The following is a 26,545-nucleotide window of genomic DNA, read 5'->3' as shown; positions in this document are numbered from 1 at the left end:
ATTAAGCAGCAACCCATTAACGAATAAGTTGAAAAATGGAGAATGTTAAAGGAAATCCCGTCATCCTGCTCCTGGTTGTTCCACAGGGATGCCGTGGGGAAGACACTTGCTTTAGTGGTGGCCATATATCCTCAGGCTCAAGGAGGCAGGAATCTTCTCTCCGGTATTAGCTTTCTCAGCTGCAGTCTCCCTCCAGCCTGGCCTGCAAGGCCCAATGGCTGGTGGCACCTCCTTGTGCCGATCTCCTTCCAGTAGCTTCAGGAAATACAAACTACAGCAAACAGTTTTGTGTGTGCCACTGGCTAAATGGACAAGATCTTCTCTCTGAGCTTTTCTCCCTTCTCTCCTGGGACATTCTGCAGCACAATTTAGAGTGGGGGGACCTGACCGGCCTGTCACAGCCGTGGTGGGGGAGGACATCATGTTACCCTGTCACCTGGCCCCCAGGATGAGTGCTGAGAATATGGAAGTGATTTGGTTTCGGTCCCAGCTCTTCCCATTTGTCCATCGCTATACTGATGGAAAGGACCAGTACGAGCAGCAGATGCCGGAATACCAGGAGAGGACAGAGCTCTTGAAAGATGGTCTGACCCATGGGAATGTTACCTTGAAAATTGTCCACGTCAGACTCTCTGACGAAGGGCGGTACAGCTGTTTTGTTCAAGATGGCACCTTTTATGAAGAAGCAGTACTGGAACTAAAGGTGGCAGGTCAGTAGCGTGTGTCTGTACGTCTCTTCGGGATGGCGCTGAGCGAGTTGAATGATTTGAGCATTTTATGCACGGTCTGTTGCCGAGGTGGCTCAGTTACTTGTACCAAATGTGGAGACAAGTGGAGAAGATGCCCCTGAATTATGATGTCTTCTTCATCAATAATCATCTCACCCTTTCACCTAACACTTTCCGGTTGTGGTAAATGGACCCAAACAGAGACACAAAACCCCGTGTCCCATAGTCACATGGTTTAATCTAAGGCCCAGGAATTGACTTTTCATTTCCTGAGATAATTGGCCAGATATGCAAATGCCCCTTCTATGGGACTGGCTGGGAAGGGTCAGTGCAGGCTGGAGGGAGCCTGGGCAGAGCCCTGGCCCATTGCGGAGAGACTTTGAAAAAGCCGAGCAGGGTGCAGTTTGCTGGGACAGCCCTATAGAGAGAGCTGCCCGCAGAGAGAGTCAGTGAGGCCCTGGCCAAGGAAGGTGCAGGGCCTGGTTCCCTCAGAGAAGGCACCGTCAGTAGAGCAGGGCTGGGCAGGCCCAGGGGGGCTAGAGAGGGAGGCTCCAGCCTGGTCCCTGCCCGGCTGTGGCCTTGATACAAGGCCAGGAGGTGCAAAGGGCCAGATGGGACGTGGCCCAGGGAGCGAGAGGCAGTGGAGGGGAGTAGAGGGCAGGACAAGGCAGCTGCCAGAGGGTCCCTGGATCGGGACACAGAGCAGTGGGTGGGTCTGCATTACTCCTACCCCTATTCCCCTTGCACCTCACCGGCAAGGCATGGCCCATACAGACTGTTGTGTACCCCGAGGCAGAGGGGCTGGGCTTGGAGGCCACAGTTGGCCACAAGGGCAGTAGAGACTCAGCACCACCGATAACCCCAGAAGGGGGGTGAGAACCCATTGGAGTGGGCACTGCTGGAGGGCCGTGTCCTGCAGAGGGAGCAATGTGGGTCTGGAACATGAGCGTGGAACATAGACGGGCGAGACACTGACAGGAGAGGGTGGCCTGCTGAGAAAGGGCTAATTTCCCAGAGCTTCCTGCAGGAGGCACCACAGCCGTGAGAATAACGCCCTTTGTAGTGGGACAGACCTGTGCAGCCTTCACTTCACTTGCAATTAGTTACACAAGGAGTCACAGCTGTGCCGATCAGGAACGCCCATTCAATAGCCTGTGGGCACCAGACACTCTACATCTAAAATACAGATGTTAACATGCAGTTATTATCTTAATCAAGTAGTCGGTGGATTGGTTATCGACTACTCGATTAGTCGATAAGGGTAGGCAGTTCCAGCGTACAGTATGGCTTGCACCCAGGCTCAGCATCACTTTCCCCACTGCTGCTCCACATTGAAAGGTCTCCGAAGTTAGATCTTCTCAAGCCAGCTCCCCTGTCCCTTTCCTTATGAAATAGCAGCGGGGAAAGTGATGCAGACAGTCCCTTCTCCTACATGTCAGAGCCAGTGTCTTTGTGCACTGGCTCCCCAGTCTCTTAACATTGCAGAACTCCGGGGGAAGGGAGGAATGGGAGAATGTGAGTAGTTGATAGTGCTAATTGATTAGCTCCTGCTTATCAGTTAGTCAACTAGTCAACTACTCGCTGACATCCCTAATCTAAAAAAGATCCACATGGCTTACTGTCCTGGGATGCTCTGGAATCACCTGAGAGTCTCTAGGGGTATGTCTACATTACAAAGTTAATTTGAACTAAGGGTATGTCTACACTACAGCGCTAATTCGAACTAAGTTAATTCGAACTAACGCAGCTAGACCTAAAAACTAGTTCGAATTAGCGTTTTGCTAATTCGAACTAGCGCGTCCACACTGATTGGACGCAAGGGCGCATTTAAGGGCAGCTGAAACCGGTTCTGGCAGGACATCAGGTCAGTAGTTGCTTTGTGTGGCTGCTGTCTGAGGCTATCTGAGGCTCGTGCTTAAAGGGACCCCCTTGGACAGCCGGTTCTCAGCTTTTCCTGCTTGCTTGCCAACCTCGCCGAGGGACAGCAAAGCGTCGGTCTCTGTGCCCGTCTGTGTCGGTGCTTCCCTTCGGGGACGCCACCGCAGGTGGCAACATGGAGCCAGAGCTCGCCCTGCACCTTCTGGTGCACTTTCTGGACTTGCTGCTGCAAGCCTGCCAGCAATGGCTGGAGACTGCCTGGCACCACCTGGTGCACGTCAGCCCCCGGCCTCTCCGCCTGACCGCCCTGGGGGCCGTGGAGGAGCCGCGGCGGCGCCCAGATGCCGACGTGCCCCACCGCATCTGGCGTCTGGACACCAGCAGCGACTGGTGGGACCGCATCGTCCTGGAGCGCTGGGACGACAGACAGTGGACCCAGAATTTCAGGATGAAGAGGGACACCTTCCTGGAGCTCTGCGAATGGCTCGCCCGTGCTCTGCAGTGACGGGACACTCGCATGAGGCCCGCCATCCCCCTCCAGAAGCGTGTGGCCATCGCCCTCTGGAAGTTCTCCATGCTGGACAGCTACTGATCCATCGGGAACCAGTTCGGCGTGGGGAGATCCACCGTCGGAGCAGTGCTCATGAAGGTACGGCACCCACCGGCCACTGGGGCGGAGAGGGAGGGGGGCTGCAAGGTGGGGATGGGCTGCCCCAGGGAAAAAGGGGGGGGGAGGGAGGAGGCAAAAGTGCCCCGCACCGGAGGGGTCGGTCTCTCCCGGCCGTACTACACACTACCCGGGGGGGTTGCTTCCGGGAGTAGGGTGCGGGGCACTGCCAGGGCACGAACACTCCCAGCCACCCGGGCGCCCCAGTGATTCGCGCTTTGCTGTGTCTCTCCGCAGGTGGTCAGGGCCATAAACCGGGTGCTGCTCCGCAGGGTAGTACGCCTCACCGACCCGGACGCCGTCATCCGGGGCTTCGGCACCCTGGGCTTCCCCAAATGCGGGGGGGGGGGGCTATCGACGGGACGCACATCCCCATCCATGCCCCAGAACACCAGGCTTCCCGGTACGTGAACCGCAAGGGGTACTTCTCCGTGATCCTGCAGGCCGTGTGTGACCACCGGGGACAGTTCACGGACATTAATGTGGGCTGGTCCGGCAAGGCACACAACGCATGGGTGTACCGGAACTCCTCCGTGTGCCAGAGGCTGCAGGCCAGGACTTTCTTCCCCAACTGCCACATCAGGGTCGGGGACGTGGACATGCCCGTCTGCCTGGTGGGGGATGCCGCCTACCTCCTACAGCCGTGGCTGATGAAGCCCTACACGGGGCACCTCAATCCCTCCCGCCAGGCCTTCAATGCCAGGCTGACCAGGGCCCGCATCGTGGTGGAGGGGGCCTTTGGGCGACTGAAAGCCCGCTTTCGATGCCTCCTCACCCGTCTGGACCTCGCCGAGCACAATATACCTCCTGTAGTGGCAGCATGTTCTGTGCTGCACAATTTGTGTGAGAGAAAGGGGGAGGCTTTCCTGCCAGCCTGGATGGCTGAGGCTGACCGCATGGCTGGCCACTACTGGCACAACACTGTAGCCAGCCCATGGCCCTTTAAGGGCTCCGGGGCCGGGAGGGGGGCAGGAGAGTTTGCCTGGTGTTGGCCAGAGTGGGAAGGGCTAGCCTCCTACTAATTCGAACTAAAGGGCTACACAGCCCTTAGTTCGAACTAGTAAGTTCGAACTAGGCGTTAGTCCTCATGAAATGAGGTTTACCTAGTTCGTACTAAGCGCTCTGCTAGTTCAAATTAAGTTCGAACTAGCGGAGTGCTAGTGTAGCGCCTATGAAAGTTAATTCGAACTAACATCTCTTAGTTCGAATTAACTTTGTAGTGTGGACATACCCTAACAGACGTTAGTTCGAATTAACTTTCATAGGCGCTACACCCGTGGTCCCCAACCCGGTGCCCGCGGGCGCCATAGCGCCCGCCGGGCTCTTTACATGTGCCCGCGGAGCAATCTGGGCTGGCAGGTGCCAGTCCCGGGCGCATGGCCAGTCCCGGCCCCGGGTGCGCCGCGCGTGCCGGTGCCGACCCTGACCCCCGCCCCTGGGTGCGCCGCACGTGCCCTGGCCCCGGCGCCGGCCCCGGCCTTGGCCCCGCGGCGCTTACGGGGGGAGCGCCAGCCCCGGGCGCGCGGCGCTTACGGGGGGGGGCGCCGGCCCCGGGTGCGCGGCGCTTGCCGGGGGGCGCCGGCCCCGGGCGTGTGGCTATGGGGGGGGCCCCGCCCCCGGGCATGCGGCTGGGGAGGGCCGCCCCCAGGCGGGTAAGTGTCCCCGCCCCCTGGTGCCCAGCGGGCGAACGGCCACGCCCCCTGGCGCCCGACAACCTGAAAAGGTTGTGGACCACTGCGCTACACATACAAACCGCTAGTTCAAATTTATATCAAACTAGCGGAGCGCTTAATTCGAACTAGGTAAACCTCATTCCACGAGGACTAACGCCTAGTTCGAAGTACGTAGTTCAAATTAAGGGCTGTGTAGCCACTGAATTCAAACTAGATGGAGGCTAGCCCTCCCCAGCTTTCCCTGGTGGCCACTCTGGGCCAAACCAGGGAAACTCTTCTGCCCCCCTCCCGGCCCCGGAGCCCTTAAAGGGCCATGGTCTGGCTACACTGCTTGTGCCAGTTGCAAGCCTGCCAGCACCCAGCCAGCAGACCCTGCACTTGGCACAGCATGAGCCTCCCACCTGCTGCCACCCAGCCCTCCGCCTCTTCCCAGGACCAGGCTGGCGGCTCCCAGGAGCCTGCCTGGGGCTGCAAGGGGCAGGCGCCCGCTGGTCTAGTGCGGAGATCATGGACCTCATCAAGGTTTGGGGGGAGGCCTCCAACGTCCACGATCTCCACACTAGCCACAGGAACGTGGCCATCTACAGCCGCATGGCTGCTAACCTGGGCACCAGAGGCTACATGCCGACCCGGGAGCAGGTGCGCTGCAAGATCAAGGACCTGCGGCAGTCCTACTCCAGGGCCTGCCAGCCAGAGGCTGACCCGGATGCCTGCCCCCACTTTGAGGCCCTGGACCGCATCCTGGGGGCTCACGCTGTCCATGCCCCCTGGGTGGTGATCGACCCCGGGGCAGAGGGACCCGTTCCTGACACAGAGGAGGAGGAGGATGCAGAGAGCCAGGAGCCTGCAGGGAGCCTGCCCAGGACCCGGGACCCCTGAGGCATCCCATAGACCACATCGGCTGTGTCGTCCGAGGCAGAGGAGGGCTCCACATGTGAGTGCCATCATGCTCCCCTTATGTGTATGGAGGGGTGGGGGGAGAGGGAGCCCAGGGACCGTGCGCCTGGGCCTTGCCCACCATGGAGCAGCAGCTGGGTGTCATGCAGGGGCCCTGGCCTCTTCCCCACATGCCGACCTCGCCTTGAAGAGGGGGGCTGGGTTTCACCCACTGTGTCCCCAAAGAGAACTGACCACTGCTCTTGTTTCACCACAGCCGCAGCACCTGGGACTCCAGGGTGCACCACCCCTCCTATAACAGCCACCCACATCCAGGCCAGAAGGCACGCCAGGAAGCTGGAGGACTACCAGCGGCGGCACCTGCAGCTACTGGAGCACCAGCTCCGCACCCAGGAGCACTGGTTCCAGGAGGATCTGCGGCTGTGGCAGCGGAGCTTGGAGGCGCTGGAGGAGCAGAGCCGTGACCTCAGAGGCCACCTCCAGACCCTGGTGGACAGGTTCCTGCCTCCTCCTGCTCTGGCCCCTGCGGCTGCCCCAGCTCTCGCTCCTGCTCCCATTCCTGCTCCCCCTCCCGCTTCCTCCGCACCCCCTATCCCTCCTGCCCCACCCTCTACACCCACTCCCCCGATGCCCCTGCACCCGCAGTGCTGCGACACGGGAGAGCCAGCAGGACCCCCAACCCTGAGCTTTCCCTTCCCTTCCTCCCCTTCCTCCTCCTTCCAGCTCCCTCCTCCCAGGTTTCCCCCTCCCCTCTCCCACCCTCATTCTTCCCTCCCCCTACCCCAGTTATGTAAAATAAAAAGAGATTTTTGTTTCCAAATAGGTGTCTTTATTTGACATTAGGAAGGAGGGTTAGGGGAAGGGGGGAAGGGTGGAAGAAGGCCCCAGTGGGGCATGCAGGGAGAGTTCAGTCCTCCTCCACCTCCCGCAGGGCTTCCTGGATTTGGACGGCCCCCCGCTAGGCCTCCCGGACTGCGGCGGTGTGGGGTTGCATGTACTGGCCAGCCATGCACTCAGCCTCAGCCATCCAGGCTGGCAGGAAAGCCTCCCCCCTTCCTTTCGCACAAATTGTGCAGCACACAACATGCTGCCACCACGGGAGGGATATTGTGCTTGGCGAGGTCGAGGTGGGTGAGGAGGCATCTAAATTGGGCTTTCAGTCAGCCGAAGGCCTCCTTGACCACAATGCGGGCTGTGGTGAGCCTGGCATTGAAGGCCTGCCGGGAGGGGCTGAGGTGCCCCGTGTACGGCTTCATCAGCCAGGGCTGTAGGGGGTAGGCTGCATCCCCCACCAGGCAGACAGGCATGTCCACATCCCCAACCCTGATGTGACGGTCGGGGAAGAAGTTCCCGGCGTGCTGCCTCTGGCACACAGAGGAGTTGCGGAACACCCTGGCATCATGTGCCGTGCCGGACCAGCCCACATTGATGTCCTTGAACTGGCCCCAGTGGTTAGACACAGCCTGCAGGATCACGGAGAAGTACCCCTTCCTATTTATATACTGGGAGGCCTGGTGTTCTGGGGCATGGATGGGGATGTGCGTCCCGTCGATGGCCCCCCGCTCTCCAGGGGGGTCCCTTTAAGTCCTTCATCAGGAAGGAGAAAATTTGTTCCTCTTGGTTTCTGAGGACAGGACAAGGAGTAATGGGCTTAAAGTGCAGCAGGGGAGGTTTAGATTGGACATTAGGAAAAAATTTCTAACTGTCAGGGTGGTCAAATATTGGAATAAATTGCCAAGGGAGGTGGTGGAATCTCCCTCTCTGGAGATATTTAAGAACAGGTTAGATAGACATCTGTCAGGGATGGTGTAGGTGGAGCTTGGTCCTGCCTTGAGGGCGGGGGGCTGGACTCGATGACCTCTTGAGGTCCCTTCCAGTCCTATTATTCTATGATTCTATGATTCTACGAGTCTCAGATAGCTTCAGACAGCAGCCACACAAAGTAACTACTGACCTGATGCCCTGCTGGAACCGGTTTCAGTTGCCCTTAAATGCGACCCAGCATCCAATCAGTATGGATATGCTAGTTTGAATTAGCAAAATGCTAATTCAAATTAGTTTCTGGGTCTAGATGCGTTAGTTCAAATTAGCTTAGTTCGAATTAACTAATTTGAACTAAGTTAGTTCGAATTAACGCTGTAGTGTAGACATACCCTGGGTTTCTGGAGAACACAACACAAAACTTAGAGGAGGAAGAATTCATCCCGTGTTGGGCTGTTCTCTACTGATTTTCATCAGTCAGGCAGTTGAAGATTGTGACAGGAGCTGGTGACAGATGACCCGTTGGAGGTTCCTCTCGGGTGCTGACATGGCCACTGCCACTCAGCGTCCTGGTCTTTGGGGCTCCTCGCCACCTGGTCCTGCTGGGCCAGCTCCCTGGTCTCCCCCAGCCAAGGGCAGTTAGGGAGGTCCTAAGACCATCCACTGCTAAGACTGAAGGACAAAAGGTTGTTTGCATACAATTGCCCAGATACTGAGGCATCCCAGCATTGGAAACACCCTAGATGGCACACTGAAACCATAAAGCCATTGCAGGCCCCATATGTCTAATTTTACACACAAGAACAATACATACACCAAAATAAGATAAACAGATCCAGCGGAGTACAACAAGAAATTTCAGCAAGGGAAGGTCAGGTATGACATTATGAAAAGCCTCCTACCTTTCAGAGCGGTGAATCACTGGAATAAATTGCCTAGAGAGGTTGTGGAATCTCCATCATGGGAGATATCTAAGAGCAGGTCAGACAGGGTATGTCTACACTACCCCGCTAGTCCAAACTAGCGGGGTAATGTATGCATACCGCACTTGCAAATGAAGCCCGGGATTTGAATTTCCCGGGCTTCATTTGCATAAGCGGAGCGCCGCCATTTTTAAATGCCCGGCTAGTCCGAACCCCGTGCCACGTGTAGCCACACGGCAGGGACTAGCTAGTTCAGATTAGGCTTCGAATCCGAACTAGCTGTAAGCCTAATCTGAACTAGCTAGTCCCTGCCGTGCGGCTACACATGGCACGGGGTTCGGACTAGCCGGGCATTTAAAAATGGCGGCGCCCCGCTTATGCAAATGAAGCCCGGGAAATTCAAATCCCGGGCTTCATTTGCAAGTGCGGTGTGCCTACATTACCCCGCTAGTTCGGACTAGCGGGGTAGTGTAGACATACCCACAGACACCTGCCAGGGATGGTCTAAACAGTGCTTGGTCCTGCCAAGAGGGCAGAGGACTGGACTTGATGTCCTCTCAAGGTCCCTGCCAGTTCTAGGATTCTGTGATTCTGTGAAGATTGCTAGTTTGCATGAGATGATTTGTCCAAAGCACCCTTGAGTTAGGCATATCGGTGTCCAAAGGTCCATTTTCTAAAGCATGGGGTGAGGTCTGTCACAAAGATGACTATACTCAAATTCTGCATTTATAGAACCAAATAGAAGAGCTTCCATAATCAAAGAGGTGACGAAGGCACATTTGAAATACAAGGATTAATGTTCTTCATTTGTTCACAGATTCTGTTAGTGCTAAATTAAAGGATCAATTAAAGGGTTTCCTATCGTCCAAAAATGGCATGTCTGTGTGGATGTTGGGAGGGAACAATATTGAGGAGAAAGTTTTCCATCCCCTCCATGAAATAATTTTTTTCTTGTTCATCTATTTCCCTGAGTCCATGGGCATTTGAGAATAAAGGGGAAGTTTAATTTCTTATTCTCTAGGCTCAATATGTACATAAATCAGCATGGATTTACGCATTTGTCTCTAGCTTCAGGCTCTGCTCCTCATGTGTCGATTGAGGATTACCAGGATGGAGGGATCCGAGTGGTGTGCCGGTCGGCTGGGTGGTACCCAGAGCCCAAGGTGACGTGGAGAGATCTCAATGGACAGACCTTTCCTTCAGCCTCTCAAACAAATTCCCAAGAAGCCAATGGACTGTATGGAGCAGAAACTTCTGTAGTGATAATGGAAAATTCCAATCGGAATTTGTCCTGTGTGGTCAGGAACACCCGCCTCAGCCAAGAAAAGGAATCAACATTATTTTATATATCAGGTCAGTGACCATCAAAAACCACACACTGAGCAGCAACAGAAAAAAAAGGCAACTACCTCCTCATCAGATTAAATACGGCGTCTATTTAAAACAAACTTACAAGCAAAAAAACTCCAAGAAATCTTGTTAACTAATGGTGTCATCTTTTTTGTGCATATAAATAATTTAAGTCTTGTCTACACTAAGGAGATGTTGCCAGTATAGCTCCACTAGTAAAACATTTCTAGTCCGGGCCAATGTTCTCTCTCATTTTTTTCCATCCATGTACAGAATACATTTTGTTATGTGCACCATTGAATGTGCAGATGTAGAAACACATACTGCTGGCTGAGGGTGCTCTGTGCACTCTACTCATCAACTTGGTGGTAACTGAATCTCTCCTAAGTGGCCGCCCAATCACACTACTTACTGGGAATGCTGGTGTGGACATACTATACTGGCTAAGCTGTACTTTGCTCATCTATCTTACACCAGAGTCACAAATAGACATAACCTATCTGGGTATGTACATGCAGGATTTCCAGTATAACTGTGACTGCAGTCGGGCGTTTGTCAGAATAACTCTGTTGATAAAACATCACAAGCCCAACTCACATGGCTCTGCCATCAGAAATGTTTTCTGTTGTAGACTAGACATTAGGCACTTTTAAAATTCCCGCCTATACTGTGCAGAGTAATCAGACCAATCTAATTACTGTATGTCTCTGCCAGAAATGCCATAAGGGAGCTGACCTGGCTGAAGGATGTGTTATGTCCTGCATTTTGCTTCAGCTACCCCAGACTAACACGGCTACATTTCTATCACTGTGTTATGTTCTGTTTGCTTCCTTTGACTGAGGAAATTTCAAATGTCTCACCTGAAATCTTGAACTGTATTTGACTGAAGAGTAAAGGGAAGGTTCAGGAGACAAAGAGCCAAACATCCTTCTGCTCCTGCACAGATGTACAATTGTTAAAAATTCAATTGACCATTTATGGGTGAAAGAACAACTCTTCATTCTATTGCAAGGCTCAAACTCCAGGTAAATCTCTGGCCCACTGAAGTCAATGGCCAAGCTTTGATTGAGTTCAGAGTGACCCAGATTTCAACACTGCCAATATTTCGTTTCTTAAGCCTTTGACTGAAATGGTGATGCTCCCAGCTTAAAACCTGCCTAGACACTCTCAGGTTGCACCATTGCAAAGATGTCTTGGGGCAAAACCAAAAGGAAGACAAGTTGGTGGCTTTCTGGGTCTTGGCTGAAGTGTTTTCCACTCTGCAGGGCAGCATCTGTGAAAGTCCTGTGAAACATACCTTGTTGCAGATGCTTAGAACAGGGGGACTGATATTGGCACAATCAATTAACTGAAGCTGGCACCTGGCCTTGTGGTGCTCTGCAGGGTTGGTAGGTGGGGTGGCCACACCTGGAAGGGTGAAGACAGGAGGTTCATGTCTTATTCTTTGGGAAAGGGAAGCCAATGAAGGGCTGTGAAGTGACCAATAATGCAGTCAGAACAGTGAGATGGTGGCCCAGGTATTTTGCTTTGGTTTCATGGCAGGGAAGGGGGAGTAATGTGGCCATGGAGGAGGAGGGTGCAGAAGTGAAGACGTGAGGTGTTCCAGGTTCAGACCAGAATTTGGCAGTGTGGGCAGAGAAAGAAGGTCCGACCTGAGAGACATTGCACAGTTAATTCGAGAGAAGTGATTTAAATCGGACTGCTGCGTCCACACATGGCAAGTTACATTGGGCGACTGGCATTTTAAAATCGCAACCAGCTGCAAATATGCTAATCAAGTGCAGGATATTTAAATCCCGCACTTGATTTGCAACTTCGGTATGCTTCATTTGCTTCCCTACTTCGAAGTAGGGGGCAAGTGTAGACGTACCCTTAGATAGATTGTCTGAGACAGTAGCCCCTCTGTGCTGCGTACTTCCACAGACTGACAGTCGGTGCCTGCTACAAAGAACAAGCATCTAAATAATCAGGACCCCACAAAGGCCGGCCAGGAAATGGAGCCACAGAGAAGGGAAAGGGCTTGTCCAAGTTCCCTCGGCAGATCTCACAAGCCCCCTCCTGCTGCCCCAGGGACTGGAGAGCAAGTGTTGTCTCTCACTGCACGCCAAGCTAGGCTCACTCATACACCAATGTGGTGTCTCTCTTGGTTGGTTTGAAGTGTTTGGTGCAGTGCCGATAGGGCCAAATTCCCTCCTCTGTGTCAGACTGGTCCCACGGGGGATGCCTTACACACAACGGAGTCATCAGAGCTGGGTCCCTGCTTACTGAGTAATGTGGGTGGGCTTGTGTTTTTCAGATCCCTTTTTCCCAAAGGTGAATCTCTGGATGGCGTCTCTGGGAGTGATCCTGGTGGTTTTGCTGGGTGCCTTTGCCCTGATTGTTTATCTCTTCAAAATCAAAGGTAAATGTTGGAGCAGGAAATGCAGGGACATTCACAAGGGATTTCCTTCAAACCCGTGCGCACAGGGACAGATCTGACACTTGGCCTGGCATGATGGGAGCTTAGAACCGCCCCATCCCCGCAGCACAGGGATGGAAATGCCACTGAGGTTCCCCTCTGTCCGTGGGCTGACCGTCTGCAGCAGCCCTTGGCTGCAGGCTCAGGGGACTACTCTCCAGTACCTGACGGCAGCGCTGGAGGACGGAGTGAAAAGCACTGCTCTGGCCCTCCCCCCCCCCCCCCAATGCCACAGCAAGGAGCCAGGGAGCCCAAGCCTGGGACTACGGAGGTTTCATTCTTCCTCACTCCATTGTGTGGGTGGGCTGTGCCAGACACAGGCTTGTCCAAAGTGCAGCCGCCAGGTGGTTGGCACTTACAGACACACAGGGAGGGATGGGATTGGAAGAAGGCAATTAGACATGGGGCCGGACTAGAGAGCCAGATCACAGCAGGAATCTGCATCCTGCTCACTCTTCCCTCTCCCCATTCTCCGAGGTCACTCCCGTCTGTCTCTGGTCTCCCTTTGTTATGCTTATAATAAGCACACAGGATCTTTTTCAAGGGAGAAGGCAACATACCATGTTTATTAAGAAGACAGCAGGGAAGCAATTAGCATATGCTTTATAAACACACACACACACACACACACACACATATATGTACGTACTCACACAACTGTATAGAGTTTCAGACAAGAGTTTCCTGATGTCAGAGACACATGCTCATCCAGGCCCCACCCCCTGGCTGTTCCGTCTGGGCGGCGCTGTTGCCTCCCACCGTGGCACTCGGCTGACGTCTGCACCGCTCAGCCAGGCTGCCACATGGAATCATGCGGTGCAAGTGGCCGTTCGGGCCCCGCACTGCCCATGCAGCACCCCCATGCTGCATGGGTACCGTGGCACCCAAACGGATGCTTGTGCCACTTGCTCCCCTGTGATGGCCCGGCTGAGTGGCGCAGAAGTCAGCTGAGTGCCATGGCGGGAAGTGAAGGACGTGACTCAGGCAACAGCGCTGCCCAGAGCGAACAACCAGGGAGGCAACAGTGCCGCCCAGAGGGAACAACCAGCATTTCAGCATTACAGTCACAGGCATGGGGCTACTATATATATGACTAGCCAATTAGCCCCTCATAAGACAGGATTTTCAGGTCTCTCCTCCATGTCGGTCTTCTCTCCTGAGCCTCCGGTCTCTCGCTCCATCTCTCTCTCTCTCTCTCTCCTCCTCCTCCTGACTCCCCCCCCTCTCAGCTCTCCTCCACCTTCTGCCTCTCTCTCCGTCTCTCTCTTTTTCTTCTCCCCCTCCTGCCTCTCACTCTCTCTACACTCTCCTCTGTCTACATCAGGGATGCATGCTCGTCCAGGCCCCGCCCCCTGGCCGTGAACATCCCCGCCCCCCTTCGCCTCCCGCCATGGCACTTGGCTGACTTCTGCGCTGCTCAGCCAGGCCACTGTGCAGGAGCAAGCAGCCATTTGGGCCCCGCGCTCCCCATGCAGCACACCCATGCTGCATGGGGAACATGGACCCCAAACGGCCACTTGCGCCGCTTGCTTCCGTGCGGCGGCCCGGCTGAGCAGTGCAGAGGTCAGCCAAGCACCACGGCAGGAGGCAACAACGCTGCCCAGAGGGAAAAGTCAGCATTTCAGCGTTACAGAGTCACAGACATTGGGCTACTATATATATGATATGAAAGACAGAGAAAAGGAAGTTATAAGCAAGTCATTACATTAAATCATTATGCTCATACTTATAATCTTATAAACAATATTAAAATATACATTTTTGCTACACCTTCCCACATGGTGCTGCCAAGCCTGGTTTCTATACTTAACATTTTTTTTTGCTAATTAAGTGCCTAAGTGCCATACACCCTTGTGCTGCACTAGTGCTCCTTGAGGAACAGCCAATGGGCTATGTAAATAAATGTGTTCTTCAATGAGGAAAAGCACTCGGAGCCATTTCGTAAGTCTCCTTCTTCCTCTTTCCATAGGTGATATTGTTGTACATTCTCATGTCCTTGTAGCAGTGTGGAGGAGGGGGTGGGGATGGTGTTTCCTGGTTCTTTTGGAAGATTTGCTATTCACATTTTTTAAAACTTAGGACACTTTAAGGACACTTCTGTGCTTACCAGACACTTGATGCTCTGGAGGTCGATCTTCTGGCACTTGATTTAGCACATCTAGTATAGAAGCATAAATCAAATGCTCAGGACAGCCCCTACCAGCACCAGGTGCTCCGCTTTTTCTGAGAATTAAGGGAAACTGATGGGAGCATTTCTTCTTGTCAGCCTCCCACAGCGTGACCGCCCCCGACACTTGGCATAAGCTGACCCTCCCGGACCTACGAGTGAGAAATTGCATGTCAGGGTATGTCTACACTACAGAGTTAATTTGAGTTAACTTAATTCGAAGTAGCTTAATTCGAATTAAGCTACTTCGAATTAATGCATCTACACACAAAACCTATTTCAAAATAGCGTTTTGCTATTTTGAAATAGCGCGTCCACACTGAGTGGACCCTGAACCGAAGTTAAGGCTGGCCGGAACCAGTGCCGGCAGGGCATCAGATTAGGACTTAGTGTGTGGGGCCGCTTCCTGAGGCTAACTGAGCTCCATGCTTAAAGGGACCCTACCCCCACCAAAGCAAAGCAGTCCTGTCTTGGAGTGCCCTGAGTGCCCACACTTAGGACACCACAGCACTCGGCCACATGGAGCCAGAGCTGCCTCTGGGCACGCCAGTGCATCTTGTGGGGTCGTTGCCATCAGCCTGGCTGCACTTGCTGCAGGCTGCCATCTGGGAGGTGCGTCAGGGGCTGTCAGGATCCAGGAGGCCCTGTGGGATAGCGTCCACCCCAAGGAGCCCTCAAAGCCACCCCAGTGCTCCCCACGGGGGGCTTATGCCTCATTCCTCCCTCATGTCCTTCCACTTACCCCTCCCTAGCCACCCTTCCTGATGTCAAACAAAAGACATGTATGTTCAAAAACAGAAACTGGGTTTATTGAACAAAACTGGGGGGTGGAGGATGAACCTCCAGGGAGACTGGGAAAAGGAGGTGGGAGAGGGGAAGAGAGAGGGTGGGAGGTGGGGAGGAAACTTGGGAGGAAGGAGCTGGAAGGGGGAAGCCAGGGGAAGAAGGGGAGGGAATGCCCAGGGCTGGGGGTCTCGCCAGACCAATTTGATTTTCATGCAAACCTGCTCCTGGGTTCGCATGCGGCCTTTGGTGGCCAGGCTGGCAGCTATCCTGCCATAGATGGCCGCAATCCTCTGTCTAGTGCGGAGATCATGGATGTTGGGATATCCCCCCCAAACCTGAATAAGGTCCATGGTCTCTGCCCTGGACCAGGAAGGCGCCCACCTTCTCCAGCCCATCAGGCTCCTGGGAGCTGGCAGGCTGCTCCTGGGGAGCGGTGGAGGGCTGGCTGCCAGTGGCTTGCTGGCTCATGTTTTGGGGCCACTGGGTCAGGAGCCCCAGTGGCCACTGCTGGCTCTGGGCTGGCAGGCTTGGAGCTGACACAGGCACTGTAGCCAGGGTTTACCCCTTTAATGGCTCCAGGGCTGGGAGAGAGGAGAGTAAGTTTTCCTAGTTGTGTCCAGAGTGGTCACCAGGGCTCCCTGGGAAGGGCTGGAGGACCCCTATTTCGAATTAAGTGTCTACGCAGCACTTAATTCAAAATAACTATTTTGAATTTAGTGTTACTCCTCGTAGAATGAGGTTTATCAAATTCGAATTAAGCGCTCCGCTATTTAGAATTAATTTCGAAATAGCGATTTGCATGTATAGATGCAATTCAAGTTAATTCGAAATAATGGCTGTTATTTCAAATTAACTTTGCAGTGTAGACATACCCCCAGGGTATGTCTACACTACAGCACTAATTCGAACTAACTTAGTTCGAATTAGTTAATTCGAACTAAGCTAAATCGAATTAGCGCATCCAGACTTAAAAACTAGTTTGAATTGGCGTTTTGCTAATTCGGACTAGCATGTCCACACTGAGTGGACCCTGAACCGAGGTTAAGGATGGCCAGAAGCAGTGCCGGCAGGGCATCAAATTAGGGCTTAGAGCGTGGAGCTGCTGTCTCAGGCTAGCCGAGGGCTGTGCTTAAAGGGACCCGACCCCCACCCCGGACAGACAGTTCTCAGGAGTTCCCCGCTTGCAAAGAAGTCCTGTCTTGGAGTGCCCTGAGTTCCCACACTCGGCACATCACAGCACTCGGCCATCAGCCCGGCTGCACTTGCCGCAGGCTGCCATCTGGGGGGGTGGTCAATCGGGGGGGCTGCAGTAGAGCTTCCACCCCAAGCAGCCCGCAGAGCCACCCCAGTCCTCCCCATTGGGGGCTCGTACCCCATTCCTCCCTCACCTCCTTCCAATTACTCCTCCCTAGCCCCCCTTCCTGATGTACAAAATAAAGGACACGTGTGTTCAAAAATAGAAACTCTCTTTATTGAACAGAACTCAGGGAGACTGGGAAAAGGAAGTGGGAGGGGGAAGAGAGAGGGTGGGAGAGGGGAGAGGGGAGGGCAACTAAAATGATGAGGGGTTGGGAACAGGTCCCATATGAAGAGAGGCTAAAGAGACTGGGACTTTTCAGCTTAGAAAAGAGGAGACTGAGGGGGGATATGATAGAGGTCTATAAAAGCATGAATGGTGTGGAGTGGGTGCATAAAGAAAAGTTCTTCATTAGTTTCCATAATAGAAGGACTAGAGGACACCAAATGAAATGAATGGGTAGCAGGCTTCAAACTAGTAACAGAAAGTTCTTCTTCACAAAGTAAATAGTCAACCTGTGGAACTCCTTGCTGCAGCAGGCAGTGAAGGCTAGAACTAGAACAGAGTAGTACCTAGTGTTGGCCGCTGTCGGCAGACAGGCTACTGGGCTAGATGGACCTTTGGTCTGACCCAGTACGGCCGTTCTAAGCTCAGGGCTCAGGGTCGGGGGTCTCACTGGACCACCCTGATTTTCATGCAAACCTGCTCCTAGGTGGCCAGGCTGGCAGCTATCCTTTGTTGTGGATGATGTCCGCACTAGACCAGGTGGGCGCCCGCCTCTTGCGGACCTGGGCAGGCTCCCAGGAGCCGCCAGCCTAGTCCCGGGAAGAGGCGGAGGGCTGGGTGGCAGCGGGTGGCTGGCTCGTGCCGTGCCAGGTGCAGGGTCTGCTGGCTGGGTGCTGGCAGGCTTGCACCTGGCACGGGCACCGTAGCCAGACCGTGCCTCTTTAAGGGCTCCAGGTCCGGGAGGGGGGCAGAAGAGTTTCCCTGGTTGTGCCCAGAATGGCCACCAGGGCAAGCTGGGAAGGGCTAGCCTCCCACTAGTTCGAATTAAGTGGCTACATAGCCCTTAATTCGAACTAGTTAATTCGAACTAGGCGTTAGTCCTCGTAAAATGAGGTTTACCTAGTTCGAATTAAGCGCTCCTCTAGTTCGAATTAAGTTCGAACTAGCGGTTTGCCTGTGTAGCGCCTATCAAAGTTAATTCGAACTAACGTCTGTTAGTTTGAATTAACTTTGTAATGTAGACATACCCCCAGAGAGTAATGACCAAACCTCACCAGCAAGAGAAAAAAAGGGAAGTTTGTCTAGAAATAACCTCTTAGGTCAGATGATCTGCTGGTATAAATCAAAATAACTGTTGAAATTAGTGGAACTAGACTAATTTCCATAAGCCCAGGCCCACAAAGGGATTTGGGTTCTTCTTTGGGCGATGTCCCCATGGGCACTCCACTGTTGGTGATGGGTCATCCCTGGGTGAGTAACTTCCTTTTAGCCACCAGGCAGGTTGCAATCCTGCTGTAAATCTCAGTGTTCCTCCTGCTGGTTCTAAGCTCATTCAAGATGGTTTCATCTCCCAATACCTCAATCAGCTCCAAGATATTCTGGACACTCCAGGCTGGTGGTCCTCTGCACCCCTGGGAACTGGAGTCTGTGGGAGTAGAAGAGCTCGCAGTCATTGCAGTGTCCGATGGAACTTTACGGCTGCAAGGGACAGGCCATTCTACGGTTTCTGGGGCTTTGCTGAGTTCAATGGGAAAGCAGTAGAGGTGGAAGTTGTGGCCAGAGCGCTCAGAGGGGAGAGCTGAGGGAGACCTCTCAGACCAATAGCATTAAATTTCAAGAAATGCTGCAACTACGCCAGCGTCACTTCGACCATGCAAGGTCAGGAGTAACCCTGTCTATTTTATTTCCCCTAGGCTACGTGTAGACTGGCATGATTTTCCGGAAATGCTTTTAACGGAAAAGTTTTCCATTAAAAGCATTTTCAGAGAAGAGCGTCTAGATTGGCATGTAGAATAGTGATAGAGATGTAGCCGTGTTAGTCAGGTGTAGCTGAAACAAAATACAGGACTATGTAGCACTTTAAAGACTAACAAGATGGTTTATTAGGTGATGAGCTTTCGTGCGCCAGACCCACTTCCTCAGATCAAATAATGGAAGAAAACAGTCACAACCATATATACCAAAGGATACAATTTAAAAAAAAATGAACACACATGAAAAGGACAAATCACATTACCCCTTCCCCACCTCTAATATCATTAACTCACTGGCATTCACCTTCCTTCCCCCCCCCCCCCACATCCCCCTTCTGTTCTGTAATGTGATTTGTCCTTTTCATGTGTGTTCATTTTTTTTTAATTGTATCCTTTGTATGGTTGTGACTATTTTCTTCCATTATTTGATCTGAGGAAGTGGGTCTGGCCCACGAAAGCTCATCACCTAATAAACCATCTTGTTAGTCTTTAAAGTGCTACATAGTCCTGTAGATTGGCATGGATGCTTTTCCACAAAAGCACTTTTTGCGGAAAAGCGTCCGTGGCCAATCTAGACGCGCTTTTGCACAAAAAAGCCCCGATCGCCATGCGGAAAACAAATCTCAGCAGTCTACACACGGGACTTTTGCCCAAACGGGAGCAGAAGAGTATTTCCGCAAAAAGCACTGATTTCTTACAGTAGGAAGTCAGTTCTTTTGCGGAAATTCAAGCGGCCAGTGTAGACAGCTGGCAAGTTTTTCTGGAAAAGCAGCTGATTTTCCGGAAAAACTGGCCAGTCTAGACATAGCCCTAGAGAAACATCTTAGCACAATTGTTAAGTTTGATTTTTCCCATTGCAGCCTTTTCTGTGCACTGTTGTACTCTTTCATTGACTAGAAGATTTCCCCGGCCTTGCTCAGATCTTTAACTGAAATCATTTGTGTGTGTGTGTTTGTTTTTTTTAATTGAAAGCCTTGCTCTGGGGTAGGGCTGGGCTGAGGGGTTCAGTTTGCAGATTGCCTTAGCAGAGAGATCAGCCTTTGTCATTGCAACAGTTTGGGGTCAAGTGAGAAGCACCATACTGAGAAGCACAAGGGAGCCACAAGGGCTTGGGCAGGGAAGAGTTAGAGGCATGCAAGAGGTGCGTGGCCTTGTGGGGCTCGGATGGGGGCAGGTGGGAGCCCTGGGGACTCGGGTGTTGGGAGGGGCCCAGGAGTTGTGTGGCCTTGCAAGAATTGGGATGGCACGGAGGACGCACATGGGAGCCCCAGAGCGTCGTGGAGGTTCCAGTGGGGGAGGGGTGCACAGGGATATGTGCAGCGTCAGTGGTGGCTCGGGGGCAGGTGGTGCATTGGAGCCACACAGCCTTTCCCTTCGCTGGGGAAAGCTGGCACTTCATGGCCTTCCCCTTCCCACCCCGAGGGAGAGGGCTGGGCACCCCGTCCCTTCCCCTCCCCTTCCTTCCCAGCCAGAGTGAGGGGGCTGGGTGCCATGCCCCTTCTTTCGATCTCAGTCCCTGCCAGAGAGAGGGGGCTCAGTGCTGCACCCCCTCCCGACCAGAGGGAGAGGGGCGGGCCACAAATGCAATGTTTGACCAAGTTACACAACTGCTCATATTGTTATTGGTTTCTCTGATTGGCCTTGTCATTTATCTGTTTACACTGAAAGATTATGTCAAAGTTAGACTCAGGACTCACAATTTTGTTGACCACTCTGTTTTATTAGCAAAGCGCTTTGCTAATACAACCAGAAAAGTGAGACCCATCCCAAACCCAAGCCACTTTATTTATACAGATAAAAGGATTGAAAAAGGGCGTGAACTGACAAGGTTACCTGGGGTCAGTCAAGTATCTCATTTCCTTATTAACTCTTACCAATCTCCTGTTAATGTCTCACTATCACCCTTAAGTGGAACCACTGTCCTCTGCCTTAACATCCTTCTTCCTTCTTACACACAAACAACTTTACCTTCACATCTCTCTTCCTGCTAGAGGAACAAACATTTCTTTAATTCATTCTACTTTTATAATATAATTCAATCTACTTTCACAATGAGTATCAGAGGGAGAGTTTATTGATAGTGCAGGATGGCAGAAGAGGGTGCATAGTAGATGGCAGGAGAGGGGATAGAACAGGAGAGCAGAGTCTGGGGAAATAGAACTGAACGAGAGACTCTGACCATAGCAAACGTCCTTCCTCTCCTGCTCCGGCTAGTTCTCAGGGGGTTAGTTACCACTGTCTGTCTCTGGTCCTAGGCTTTAGGCCTGGCCTCTCATCTGTACTGCACATCCCTTTTGCTATTAAAGTGTAGCTCACCCCAGCAATACAGAGCTAGGACCTAGGGAGAGGTATATCTGCAAATAAACACATTTGTTCCTAGGGTAATAAAAATAACCCCATATTCATATAACTCTTATGTGTTGGTGAGGCCACATCTGGTGTACTGTGTACAGTTCTGGGCCCCCACTACAGAAAGCCTGTGGACCCATTGGAGAGGGGCCAATGTAGGGTGACAAAATGATGAGGGTGCTGGAGCTCATGACCCATGAGAAGAGGCTGAGGGATTTGGGCTTGTTTAGTCTGTAGAAGAGAAAAGTGAAGGGGCATTTGGGGGCAGCCTTCAACTTCCTGAGTGGGATTCCAAAGAGGCTGGAGAGAGTCTGTTCTCAGTGGTGGCAGGGGGCAGAACAAGGAGCAACAGACTCAAGTTGCAGTGTGAGTGGTCTAAGTTGGATATTAGGAAAAACTATTTCACTAGAAAAGTGGTGAAGCACTGGAATGGGTTACCTAGGGAGGGGCTGGAATCTCCATCCCTAGAGGTGTTTAAGTTCTGGCTTGACAAAGCCCTGGCTGGGTGATTGAGTTGGGGTTGGTCCTGCTTTGGGCTGGGGGCTGGATCTGATGACTCCTGAGGTCTCTTCCAGACCTGGGATTCTATGAACTCAGATGCAGCTGTCCAGGTGATCTTCATCCAGAGGGGATCTCTGCTGAATGTCCAAAGAAAGCCGACATCTTTCCTAATGGATTGTGTCACTATAGGTTGTCGCCTCTAACACTGTTTAATGAAGCAAGGGGCTGATAAAATCATTGTCTTTTATTTCTGTACTTTTCAGGGAAACTTACTGGAAAAGTTGTTAAGTTTCAAATGGCCTTTTCGCTCTGTAGCTTGGGCTAGGGACAGGGCAGCCCCAGGTGCTCGGGTTGGGGGGAGGGAGGGGCTGTGCACTATTCTTTGTGGAGTGATGAAGAAAAGGATTCTCTCTTGTTGCTTACTGTGGTCACACCCCAAGTACCAGCCCCCCAGAGCCAGGGAGAGGATGTTGTGGAGCCCATGTAGTCACAGTCACCCCCTCAAGGCTAGTTCATAGGTCACTGAGGTTAGAGCTACACGGCAGTTGCACATGCACAGCTGACCCCTGCCAAAAAACTCAGGACTAGCAGGGTCCCAGAGCTCGGGCCCCAGTTTTACAGCCCCTAGCCCATGTCCCATGAGCCTGTGTCAGCTGACACAGGCTGGTTGTGGATGGTCAGTTGCTATATAACAATCTCACGGGGCTTCACAAGGTGCTCCGTGCTCTGCCTGTGGTTTGACCAATGGCTCTTCTCCCCAGACCTCTGGAGCTGCCCCGACCACAGCCTGGATCAGTGGAGTTGGGAGGGGCAGGCGGCCTGATGGGAGGGGGGTTACCTCCGTCCTGTGAGAGGGGCACTTAATGAGTGTGTGTGTGTTTCTCCTCCTGTCTTCCCTAGGGGAGCTCCAGAGAGAACTTGGTAAGTTTCGTGTTTCTCGCATGCAGCCTTTTCCGCGGTGTTGAAACGATCCCTGGGTCGATCGATCTGTCGCCTTCTGCCGGGTGGTGGGGAGCAGCAACGAGCCCTGGGTCCAATGCCAGGGGGCTCTCCTGAGCAATTCCAGACAGAAACAGGCTGAGACCCAGCCCCTGATCTGGGAAAATTCTCACCCCTGGGTCCCTTGAGGCAAACGGGCTCCCCAGGGTTGGATTCTGTCACTGCCTTGCAGGTTAGAGCCAAGGCCTTAGTCTGGCCACAGCCCAGCTGCTGGCTCATGAGTCTCTGTGGCCCTGGGTGGTAGTATTCTCCCCCCCCCCCCCCCCGGCAAGTCCAGCCCCTGCTCTGCCCCATCCTGCCTTGCTTCGTCCTATCTCCAGGGGCGGCCCGTCCATATAGGTGAACTAGGCGGTCGCCTAGGGCACCAGGTGAAATGGGGCACCGAATGGTGGCGCAATATCATTGAAGAGTTTGGAGATGGGGGTGCCGATTGCATGATTCTCCTAGGGCGCCAGTTGCTGGCAGCTGGTCTAGGGCTGCCCCTGCCTACCTCTGCCCTATCCCTTCCCTCAAGCCCTTCCCCCACTAGGGGAATGTATGGGGCAGCATGGAGACTGGCAGGCAGGACCAGTAGATGCATGGAGACCCCGCCATCCCCCCCCCAGAGCCCTGCCAGGGGGGTGGCCACTGGCCACTAGGAGGGGGTGAGGCCTGCAACTGGCCTGAAGGTAAATTAACTCTGTTACATCTGCTTTAGACACTGGTGCTACCTCGTTCTCTGAACCAGGCTGCGGTCTGAGAGGGTTGGACCTTTGTGTCTCTTCGGCAAAGGGGGGCTGGGCACATTCGATGGAGCGAGGGGCAAAGGACTTACCTAGCGCAGCAAAATGGGCCCTTGTTTCTGAGTCATGTGGCTCTCGCCTGGGTTGAGCTGTTCCTCATCCCACAGCCCATGGAGGGGGGGGCAGCTGCCTTTCCTAGCTGAATTCTCAATCCTCCCTGTGCTTAGTTTCAGCCTGGAGAAGAATCATGACAGCTCCTGTGGAGTCAGTCCCTGAAACCCCCTGCCCTGGGATTGCCCGTCTCAGGCAGAGCCTCTCTGCTCTGGCCCCTTGGGACGGGGGCGGCTCTGTGCTGAGGGGGAAAGGCGCAAAGGCTGCTGGGACCAACATGGCTGGTTCGAAGGCCTAAAAGTTTTCTCTGGGTGCCCTGGGGGGGGGGGGGAGCTGAAGCTCTGGGGAGGCAGGTGGGAAAGGGCTGGGCCAGGGCTCGGTGCTCGTGTCAGTTCTCTAAAACCCGACATTTCTGAGAGAGGGAGAGGACAAGGCCATGTCCCCTGTCCAGCACTGGGCACAGTCACGTCCAGTTCTGACCCAGTGCCGGGGAGCAGACACAACTCTCGCAACGATCCCTCCGTTTGAATCCCGGCGAGCGGCCTCCCTCTGCACCGCCTTGACCTCTGCTATTGCCTTGCTCTGGGGAGCTCTCATCTCTGATCCCGTGTTGCTTTCAGGGCCAGGAAGAGCTGCGCTGTTTGTACTAGAAGGTAAGTTCAGGGTCTGTCAGTGTCCCAATGCCAACTGCTGCCAGAACAATTTGCTTCTTTCCCTAGTGACTGGGGGAGGGGACTTTGTTGCTCAGGGCGGAGCTCACAGGCAGATTTCACAGCAGGGGATGAAGGCGGGTTGTGCAGCCAGGGCCGGACATGCAGCCCTGAGTCCAGATTCCAGGCACCGTCTTTCCCCCGCCTCCCTGGGCCGTGCGACCAGCAGAGCTTCCTGGGCACACGCCCAACCTGGCTGCAGAGGGCCAAGAGAGCTCTCCTCCTACCCACCAGCTCCCCGGCTGTTCCTGCTCTCACACCCTCCATGCCCAGTGGGAAAGTCAGGGGAGTGCACAGAGGGAGACACGTCAGGATGGGGAAGGGACCAGCAGACTGAAGGAGGGGGCAGCATTTGGAAGGGGCTGGAGGGCTGGCAATGCCTGATAGGACCGGGAGAAGTGGGGAGAGCAACAGGTGGCAGCAGAGAGGGGCTAGAGGGGAGGCAGTGGGCGTGGGGGCGGGTGGAAGGGCTGGAGGGCTGGTGACAGGGGCTGGTGGGAGGCAACTGGCAGTTGAGTTGCTGGTTTCAGACTCACACAGCAACTCCCTTGAACCTTCTCTTGCTGCTGCCCTGGGCCTCCCCATCTCCTCATCCAATGCGGGTTGCTCAGGGATCCCCCCTCCCTGCCCCTCAGCTCACTCTCCTTCCAGCCTCCTGCTCCTTCTCCCCCACCTGTCCCTTGCTCTCACTCAGGCGACGTCAGGGATGGGGGCATCTGGTCTCTCCCCACAGTAACAGTCTCCAGCCTGGGAAGACGGGTGGGAGATGGGAACTGCAGGCAGCAGGGAGCTGTGTCAGTGAGCAGGAGTGGAGGGAGCTCAGTGGCTCACCACTCTGTGAGGCTGCCCATGGTCCCTGGATCTCCAAGTGCCCTCTGGAGAGATGTGCAGCAGAACATGAAAGAACCTGAATCCCAGACCTGGCTCAAGTGACGTCCTTGCTCCATGGCTGGCCCAGCTCAGCCAGGGGTGTGACTCTTTCCTGCACTGGGCTGAGACCTCAGGGCTGCTCCCCACTCAGAGCCGGGCGCCCCTGGAGGCAGGAGAGTCCCTGAGTCACTGCCCAGCTGGGGCAGATTCTGTCCCTGACGCCATTGACCTCCGCAGGGCCGAGCTCTGCCCCTCACGCTCTGATTCTCTCCCCCCAGCCAACGTGACTCTGGATCCAGACACGGCGAATTCCCGGCTCGACCTGTCAGAGGATGGGAAACGTGTGAGCTTGGCAGAGACACGGCAGCCACAGCCCAACACCCCGGAGAGATTTGATTTTAATTGCTGTGTGCTGGGCCGTGAGGGCTTCACCTCAGGGAGGCATTACTGGGAGGTGGAGATGGAAGGTGGGAGCGGCTGGGCTGTGGGGGTGGCCAGAGAGTCTGTGAGCAGGAAGGGACAAATCAGCGTGAGCCCCAAGGGGGGTATCTGGGCTGTGGAATGGAAGAGGAATAAGTTCCAGGCTCTCACTGACCCTGCAACCCCTCTACTCCTGAGTCTCCCCAGCAGGATCCGAGTGTGCGTGGATTGTGATGGGGGGCAGGTGACATTTATCGATGCTGGTAACGAGGGTCAAATCTTCACTTTCCCGCCGGGCTCCCTCCCTGCAGAGAGAATCCGACCCTGGTTCCAAATGGGGAATAAATCAGGAAACTGGATCTGGGAATGGAGCCCTCCTCAGCACCTCCAGCTGTACCCCTGAAATCAGCCAGTGCAAATACCCCTGGGGCTACAGCAGGAGGAAAGAGGCAGAGGTGTGGGATGAGCAGGGACAGAACTACCAGCCAGTCTGGGGACAGGCAGAGGAGGGGGCTGGGCAGGGGCAGAAATAACAGTGGGGCTGGGGACAGGCAGAGGTGGGGGTTGGGCAGGACCCAGAATTAATGAGAGTCTGACTGTGAGTGTCACATGCACACACTATGGGAGAGGGGAAGGGATGCTGATAGACCAAAAACCTAAAAAAATTAATAACTGGGGTAGTCTCATGAAGGCTCTTTTTAAATCCGGAAGTTGGCAGCTCTGGGGCAACCAGGCCAGAGGGAATTAGAAAGAAGAAGAAAAAGGCAAATTAAAATAAAAGCCGACTGAAGGCTGATCCCTGGCGAAATGGTGCCAAACAGAAGGGAAGCAGGGCAGGTCGGTGTCTGTGGCAGGGAAACCAGCCGGGGCAGCCAGAGGTACGGTGACCAGATGTTCCATTTTTTCTGGGACAGTCCTGGATTTAAAGGTTCTGTCCTGGTGTCCCGATGAAGGAGGCAAATGTCCCAGAAAACCCATTGAGATCCGACTATAAACGGCACCAGCATTTCCCTCCCTTGCTGGGACACCCTCACAGATAGCCAGGGCTAGCTTGGCTCAGCAGCAATTCCCCGCCTCCACCCCGCATGGAAGCGGCTCCCTTGGTGTTTTGCGCGGGCAGCCAGGGCCGCGTCCGAGCTTTTGTGCAGCACGAGCCACTGTCCAGCAAGCCCCCACTACCGCGTGGCCCTTCCCTCCCGCTCAGGGCCAGATTAAGACCTTTAGAGGTCCTAAGCACTGAAAAGATTATGGTGCCCCCCCATATGTAATTCAAAATAAAAACAATACTATACCGTAAAA

The 26,545-nt window shown here is 53.9% G+C and overlaps 1 protein-coding gene across 1 annotated transcript; it reads left to right on the top strand.

The window, feature by feature from the left end:
• Positions 1-423: 423 nt before the first annotated feature.
• On the top strand, positions 424-26,545 carry LOC149522222 (butyrophilin subfamily 1 member A1-like). Its single transcript, XM_089770631.1, has 6 exons — positions 424-710; positions 9,596-9,880; positions 12,174-12,278; positions 20,359-20,379; positions 21,213-21,226; positions 25,071-26,545. Exons 1-6 carry the CDS (start codon positions 449-451, stop codon positions 25,647-25,649), a joined length of 1,266 nt encoding a protein of 421 aa, XP_089626757.1. The 5' UTR covers positions 424-448; the 3' UTR covers positions 25,650-26,545.

The sequence above is a fragment of the Pelodiscus sinensis genome, chromosome 19, assembly GCF_052426305.1.
Source record: "Pelodiscus sinensis isolate ZL-2025 chromosome 19, ASM5242630v1, whole genome shotgun sequence".
In the NCBI taxonomy this organism is placed as follows: domain Eukaryota; kingdom Metazoa; phylum Chordata; order Testudines; family Trionychidae; genus Pelodiscus; species Pelodiscus sinensis.
Note: the sequence above shows the minus strand (reverse complement) of the source record. Positions and strands in the feature narration are given on the sequence as shown.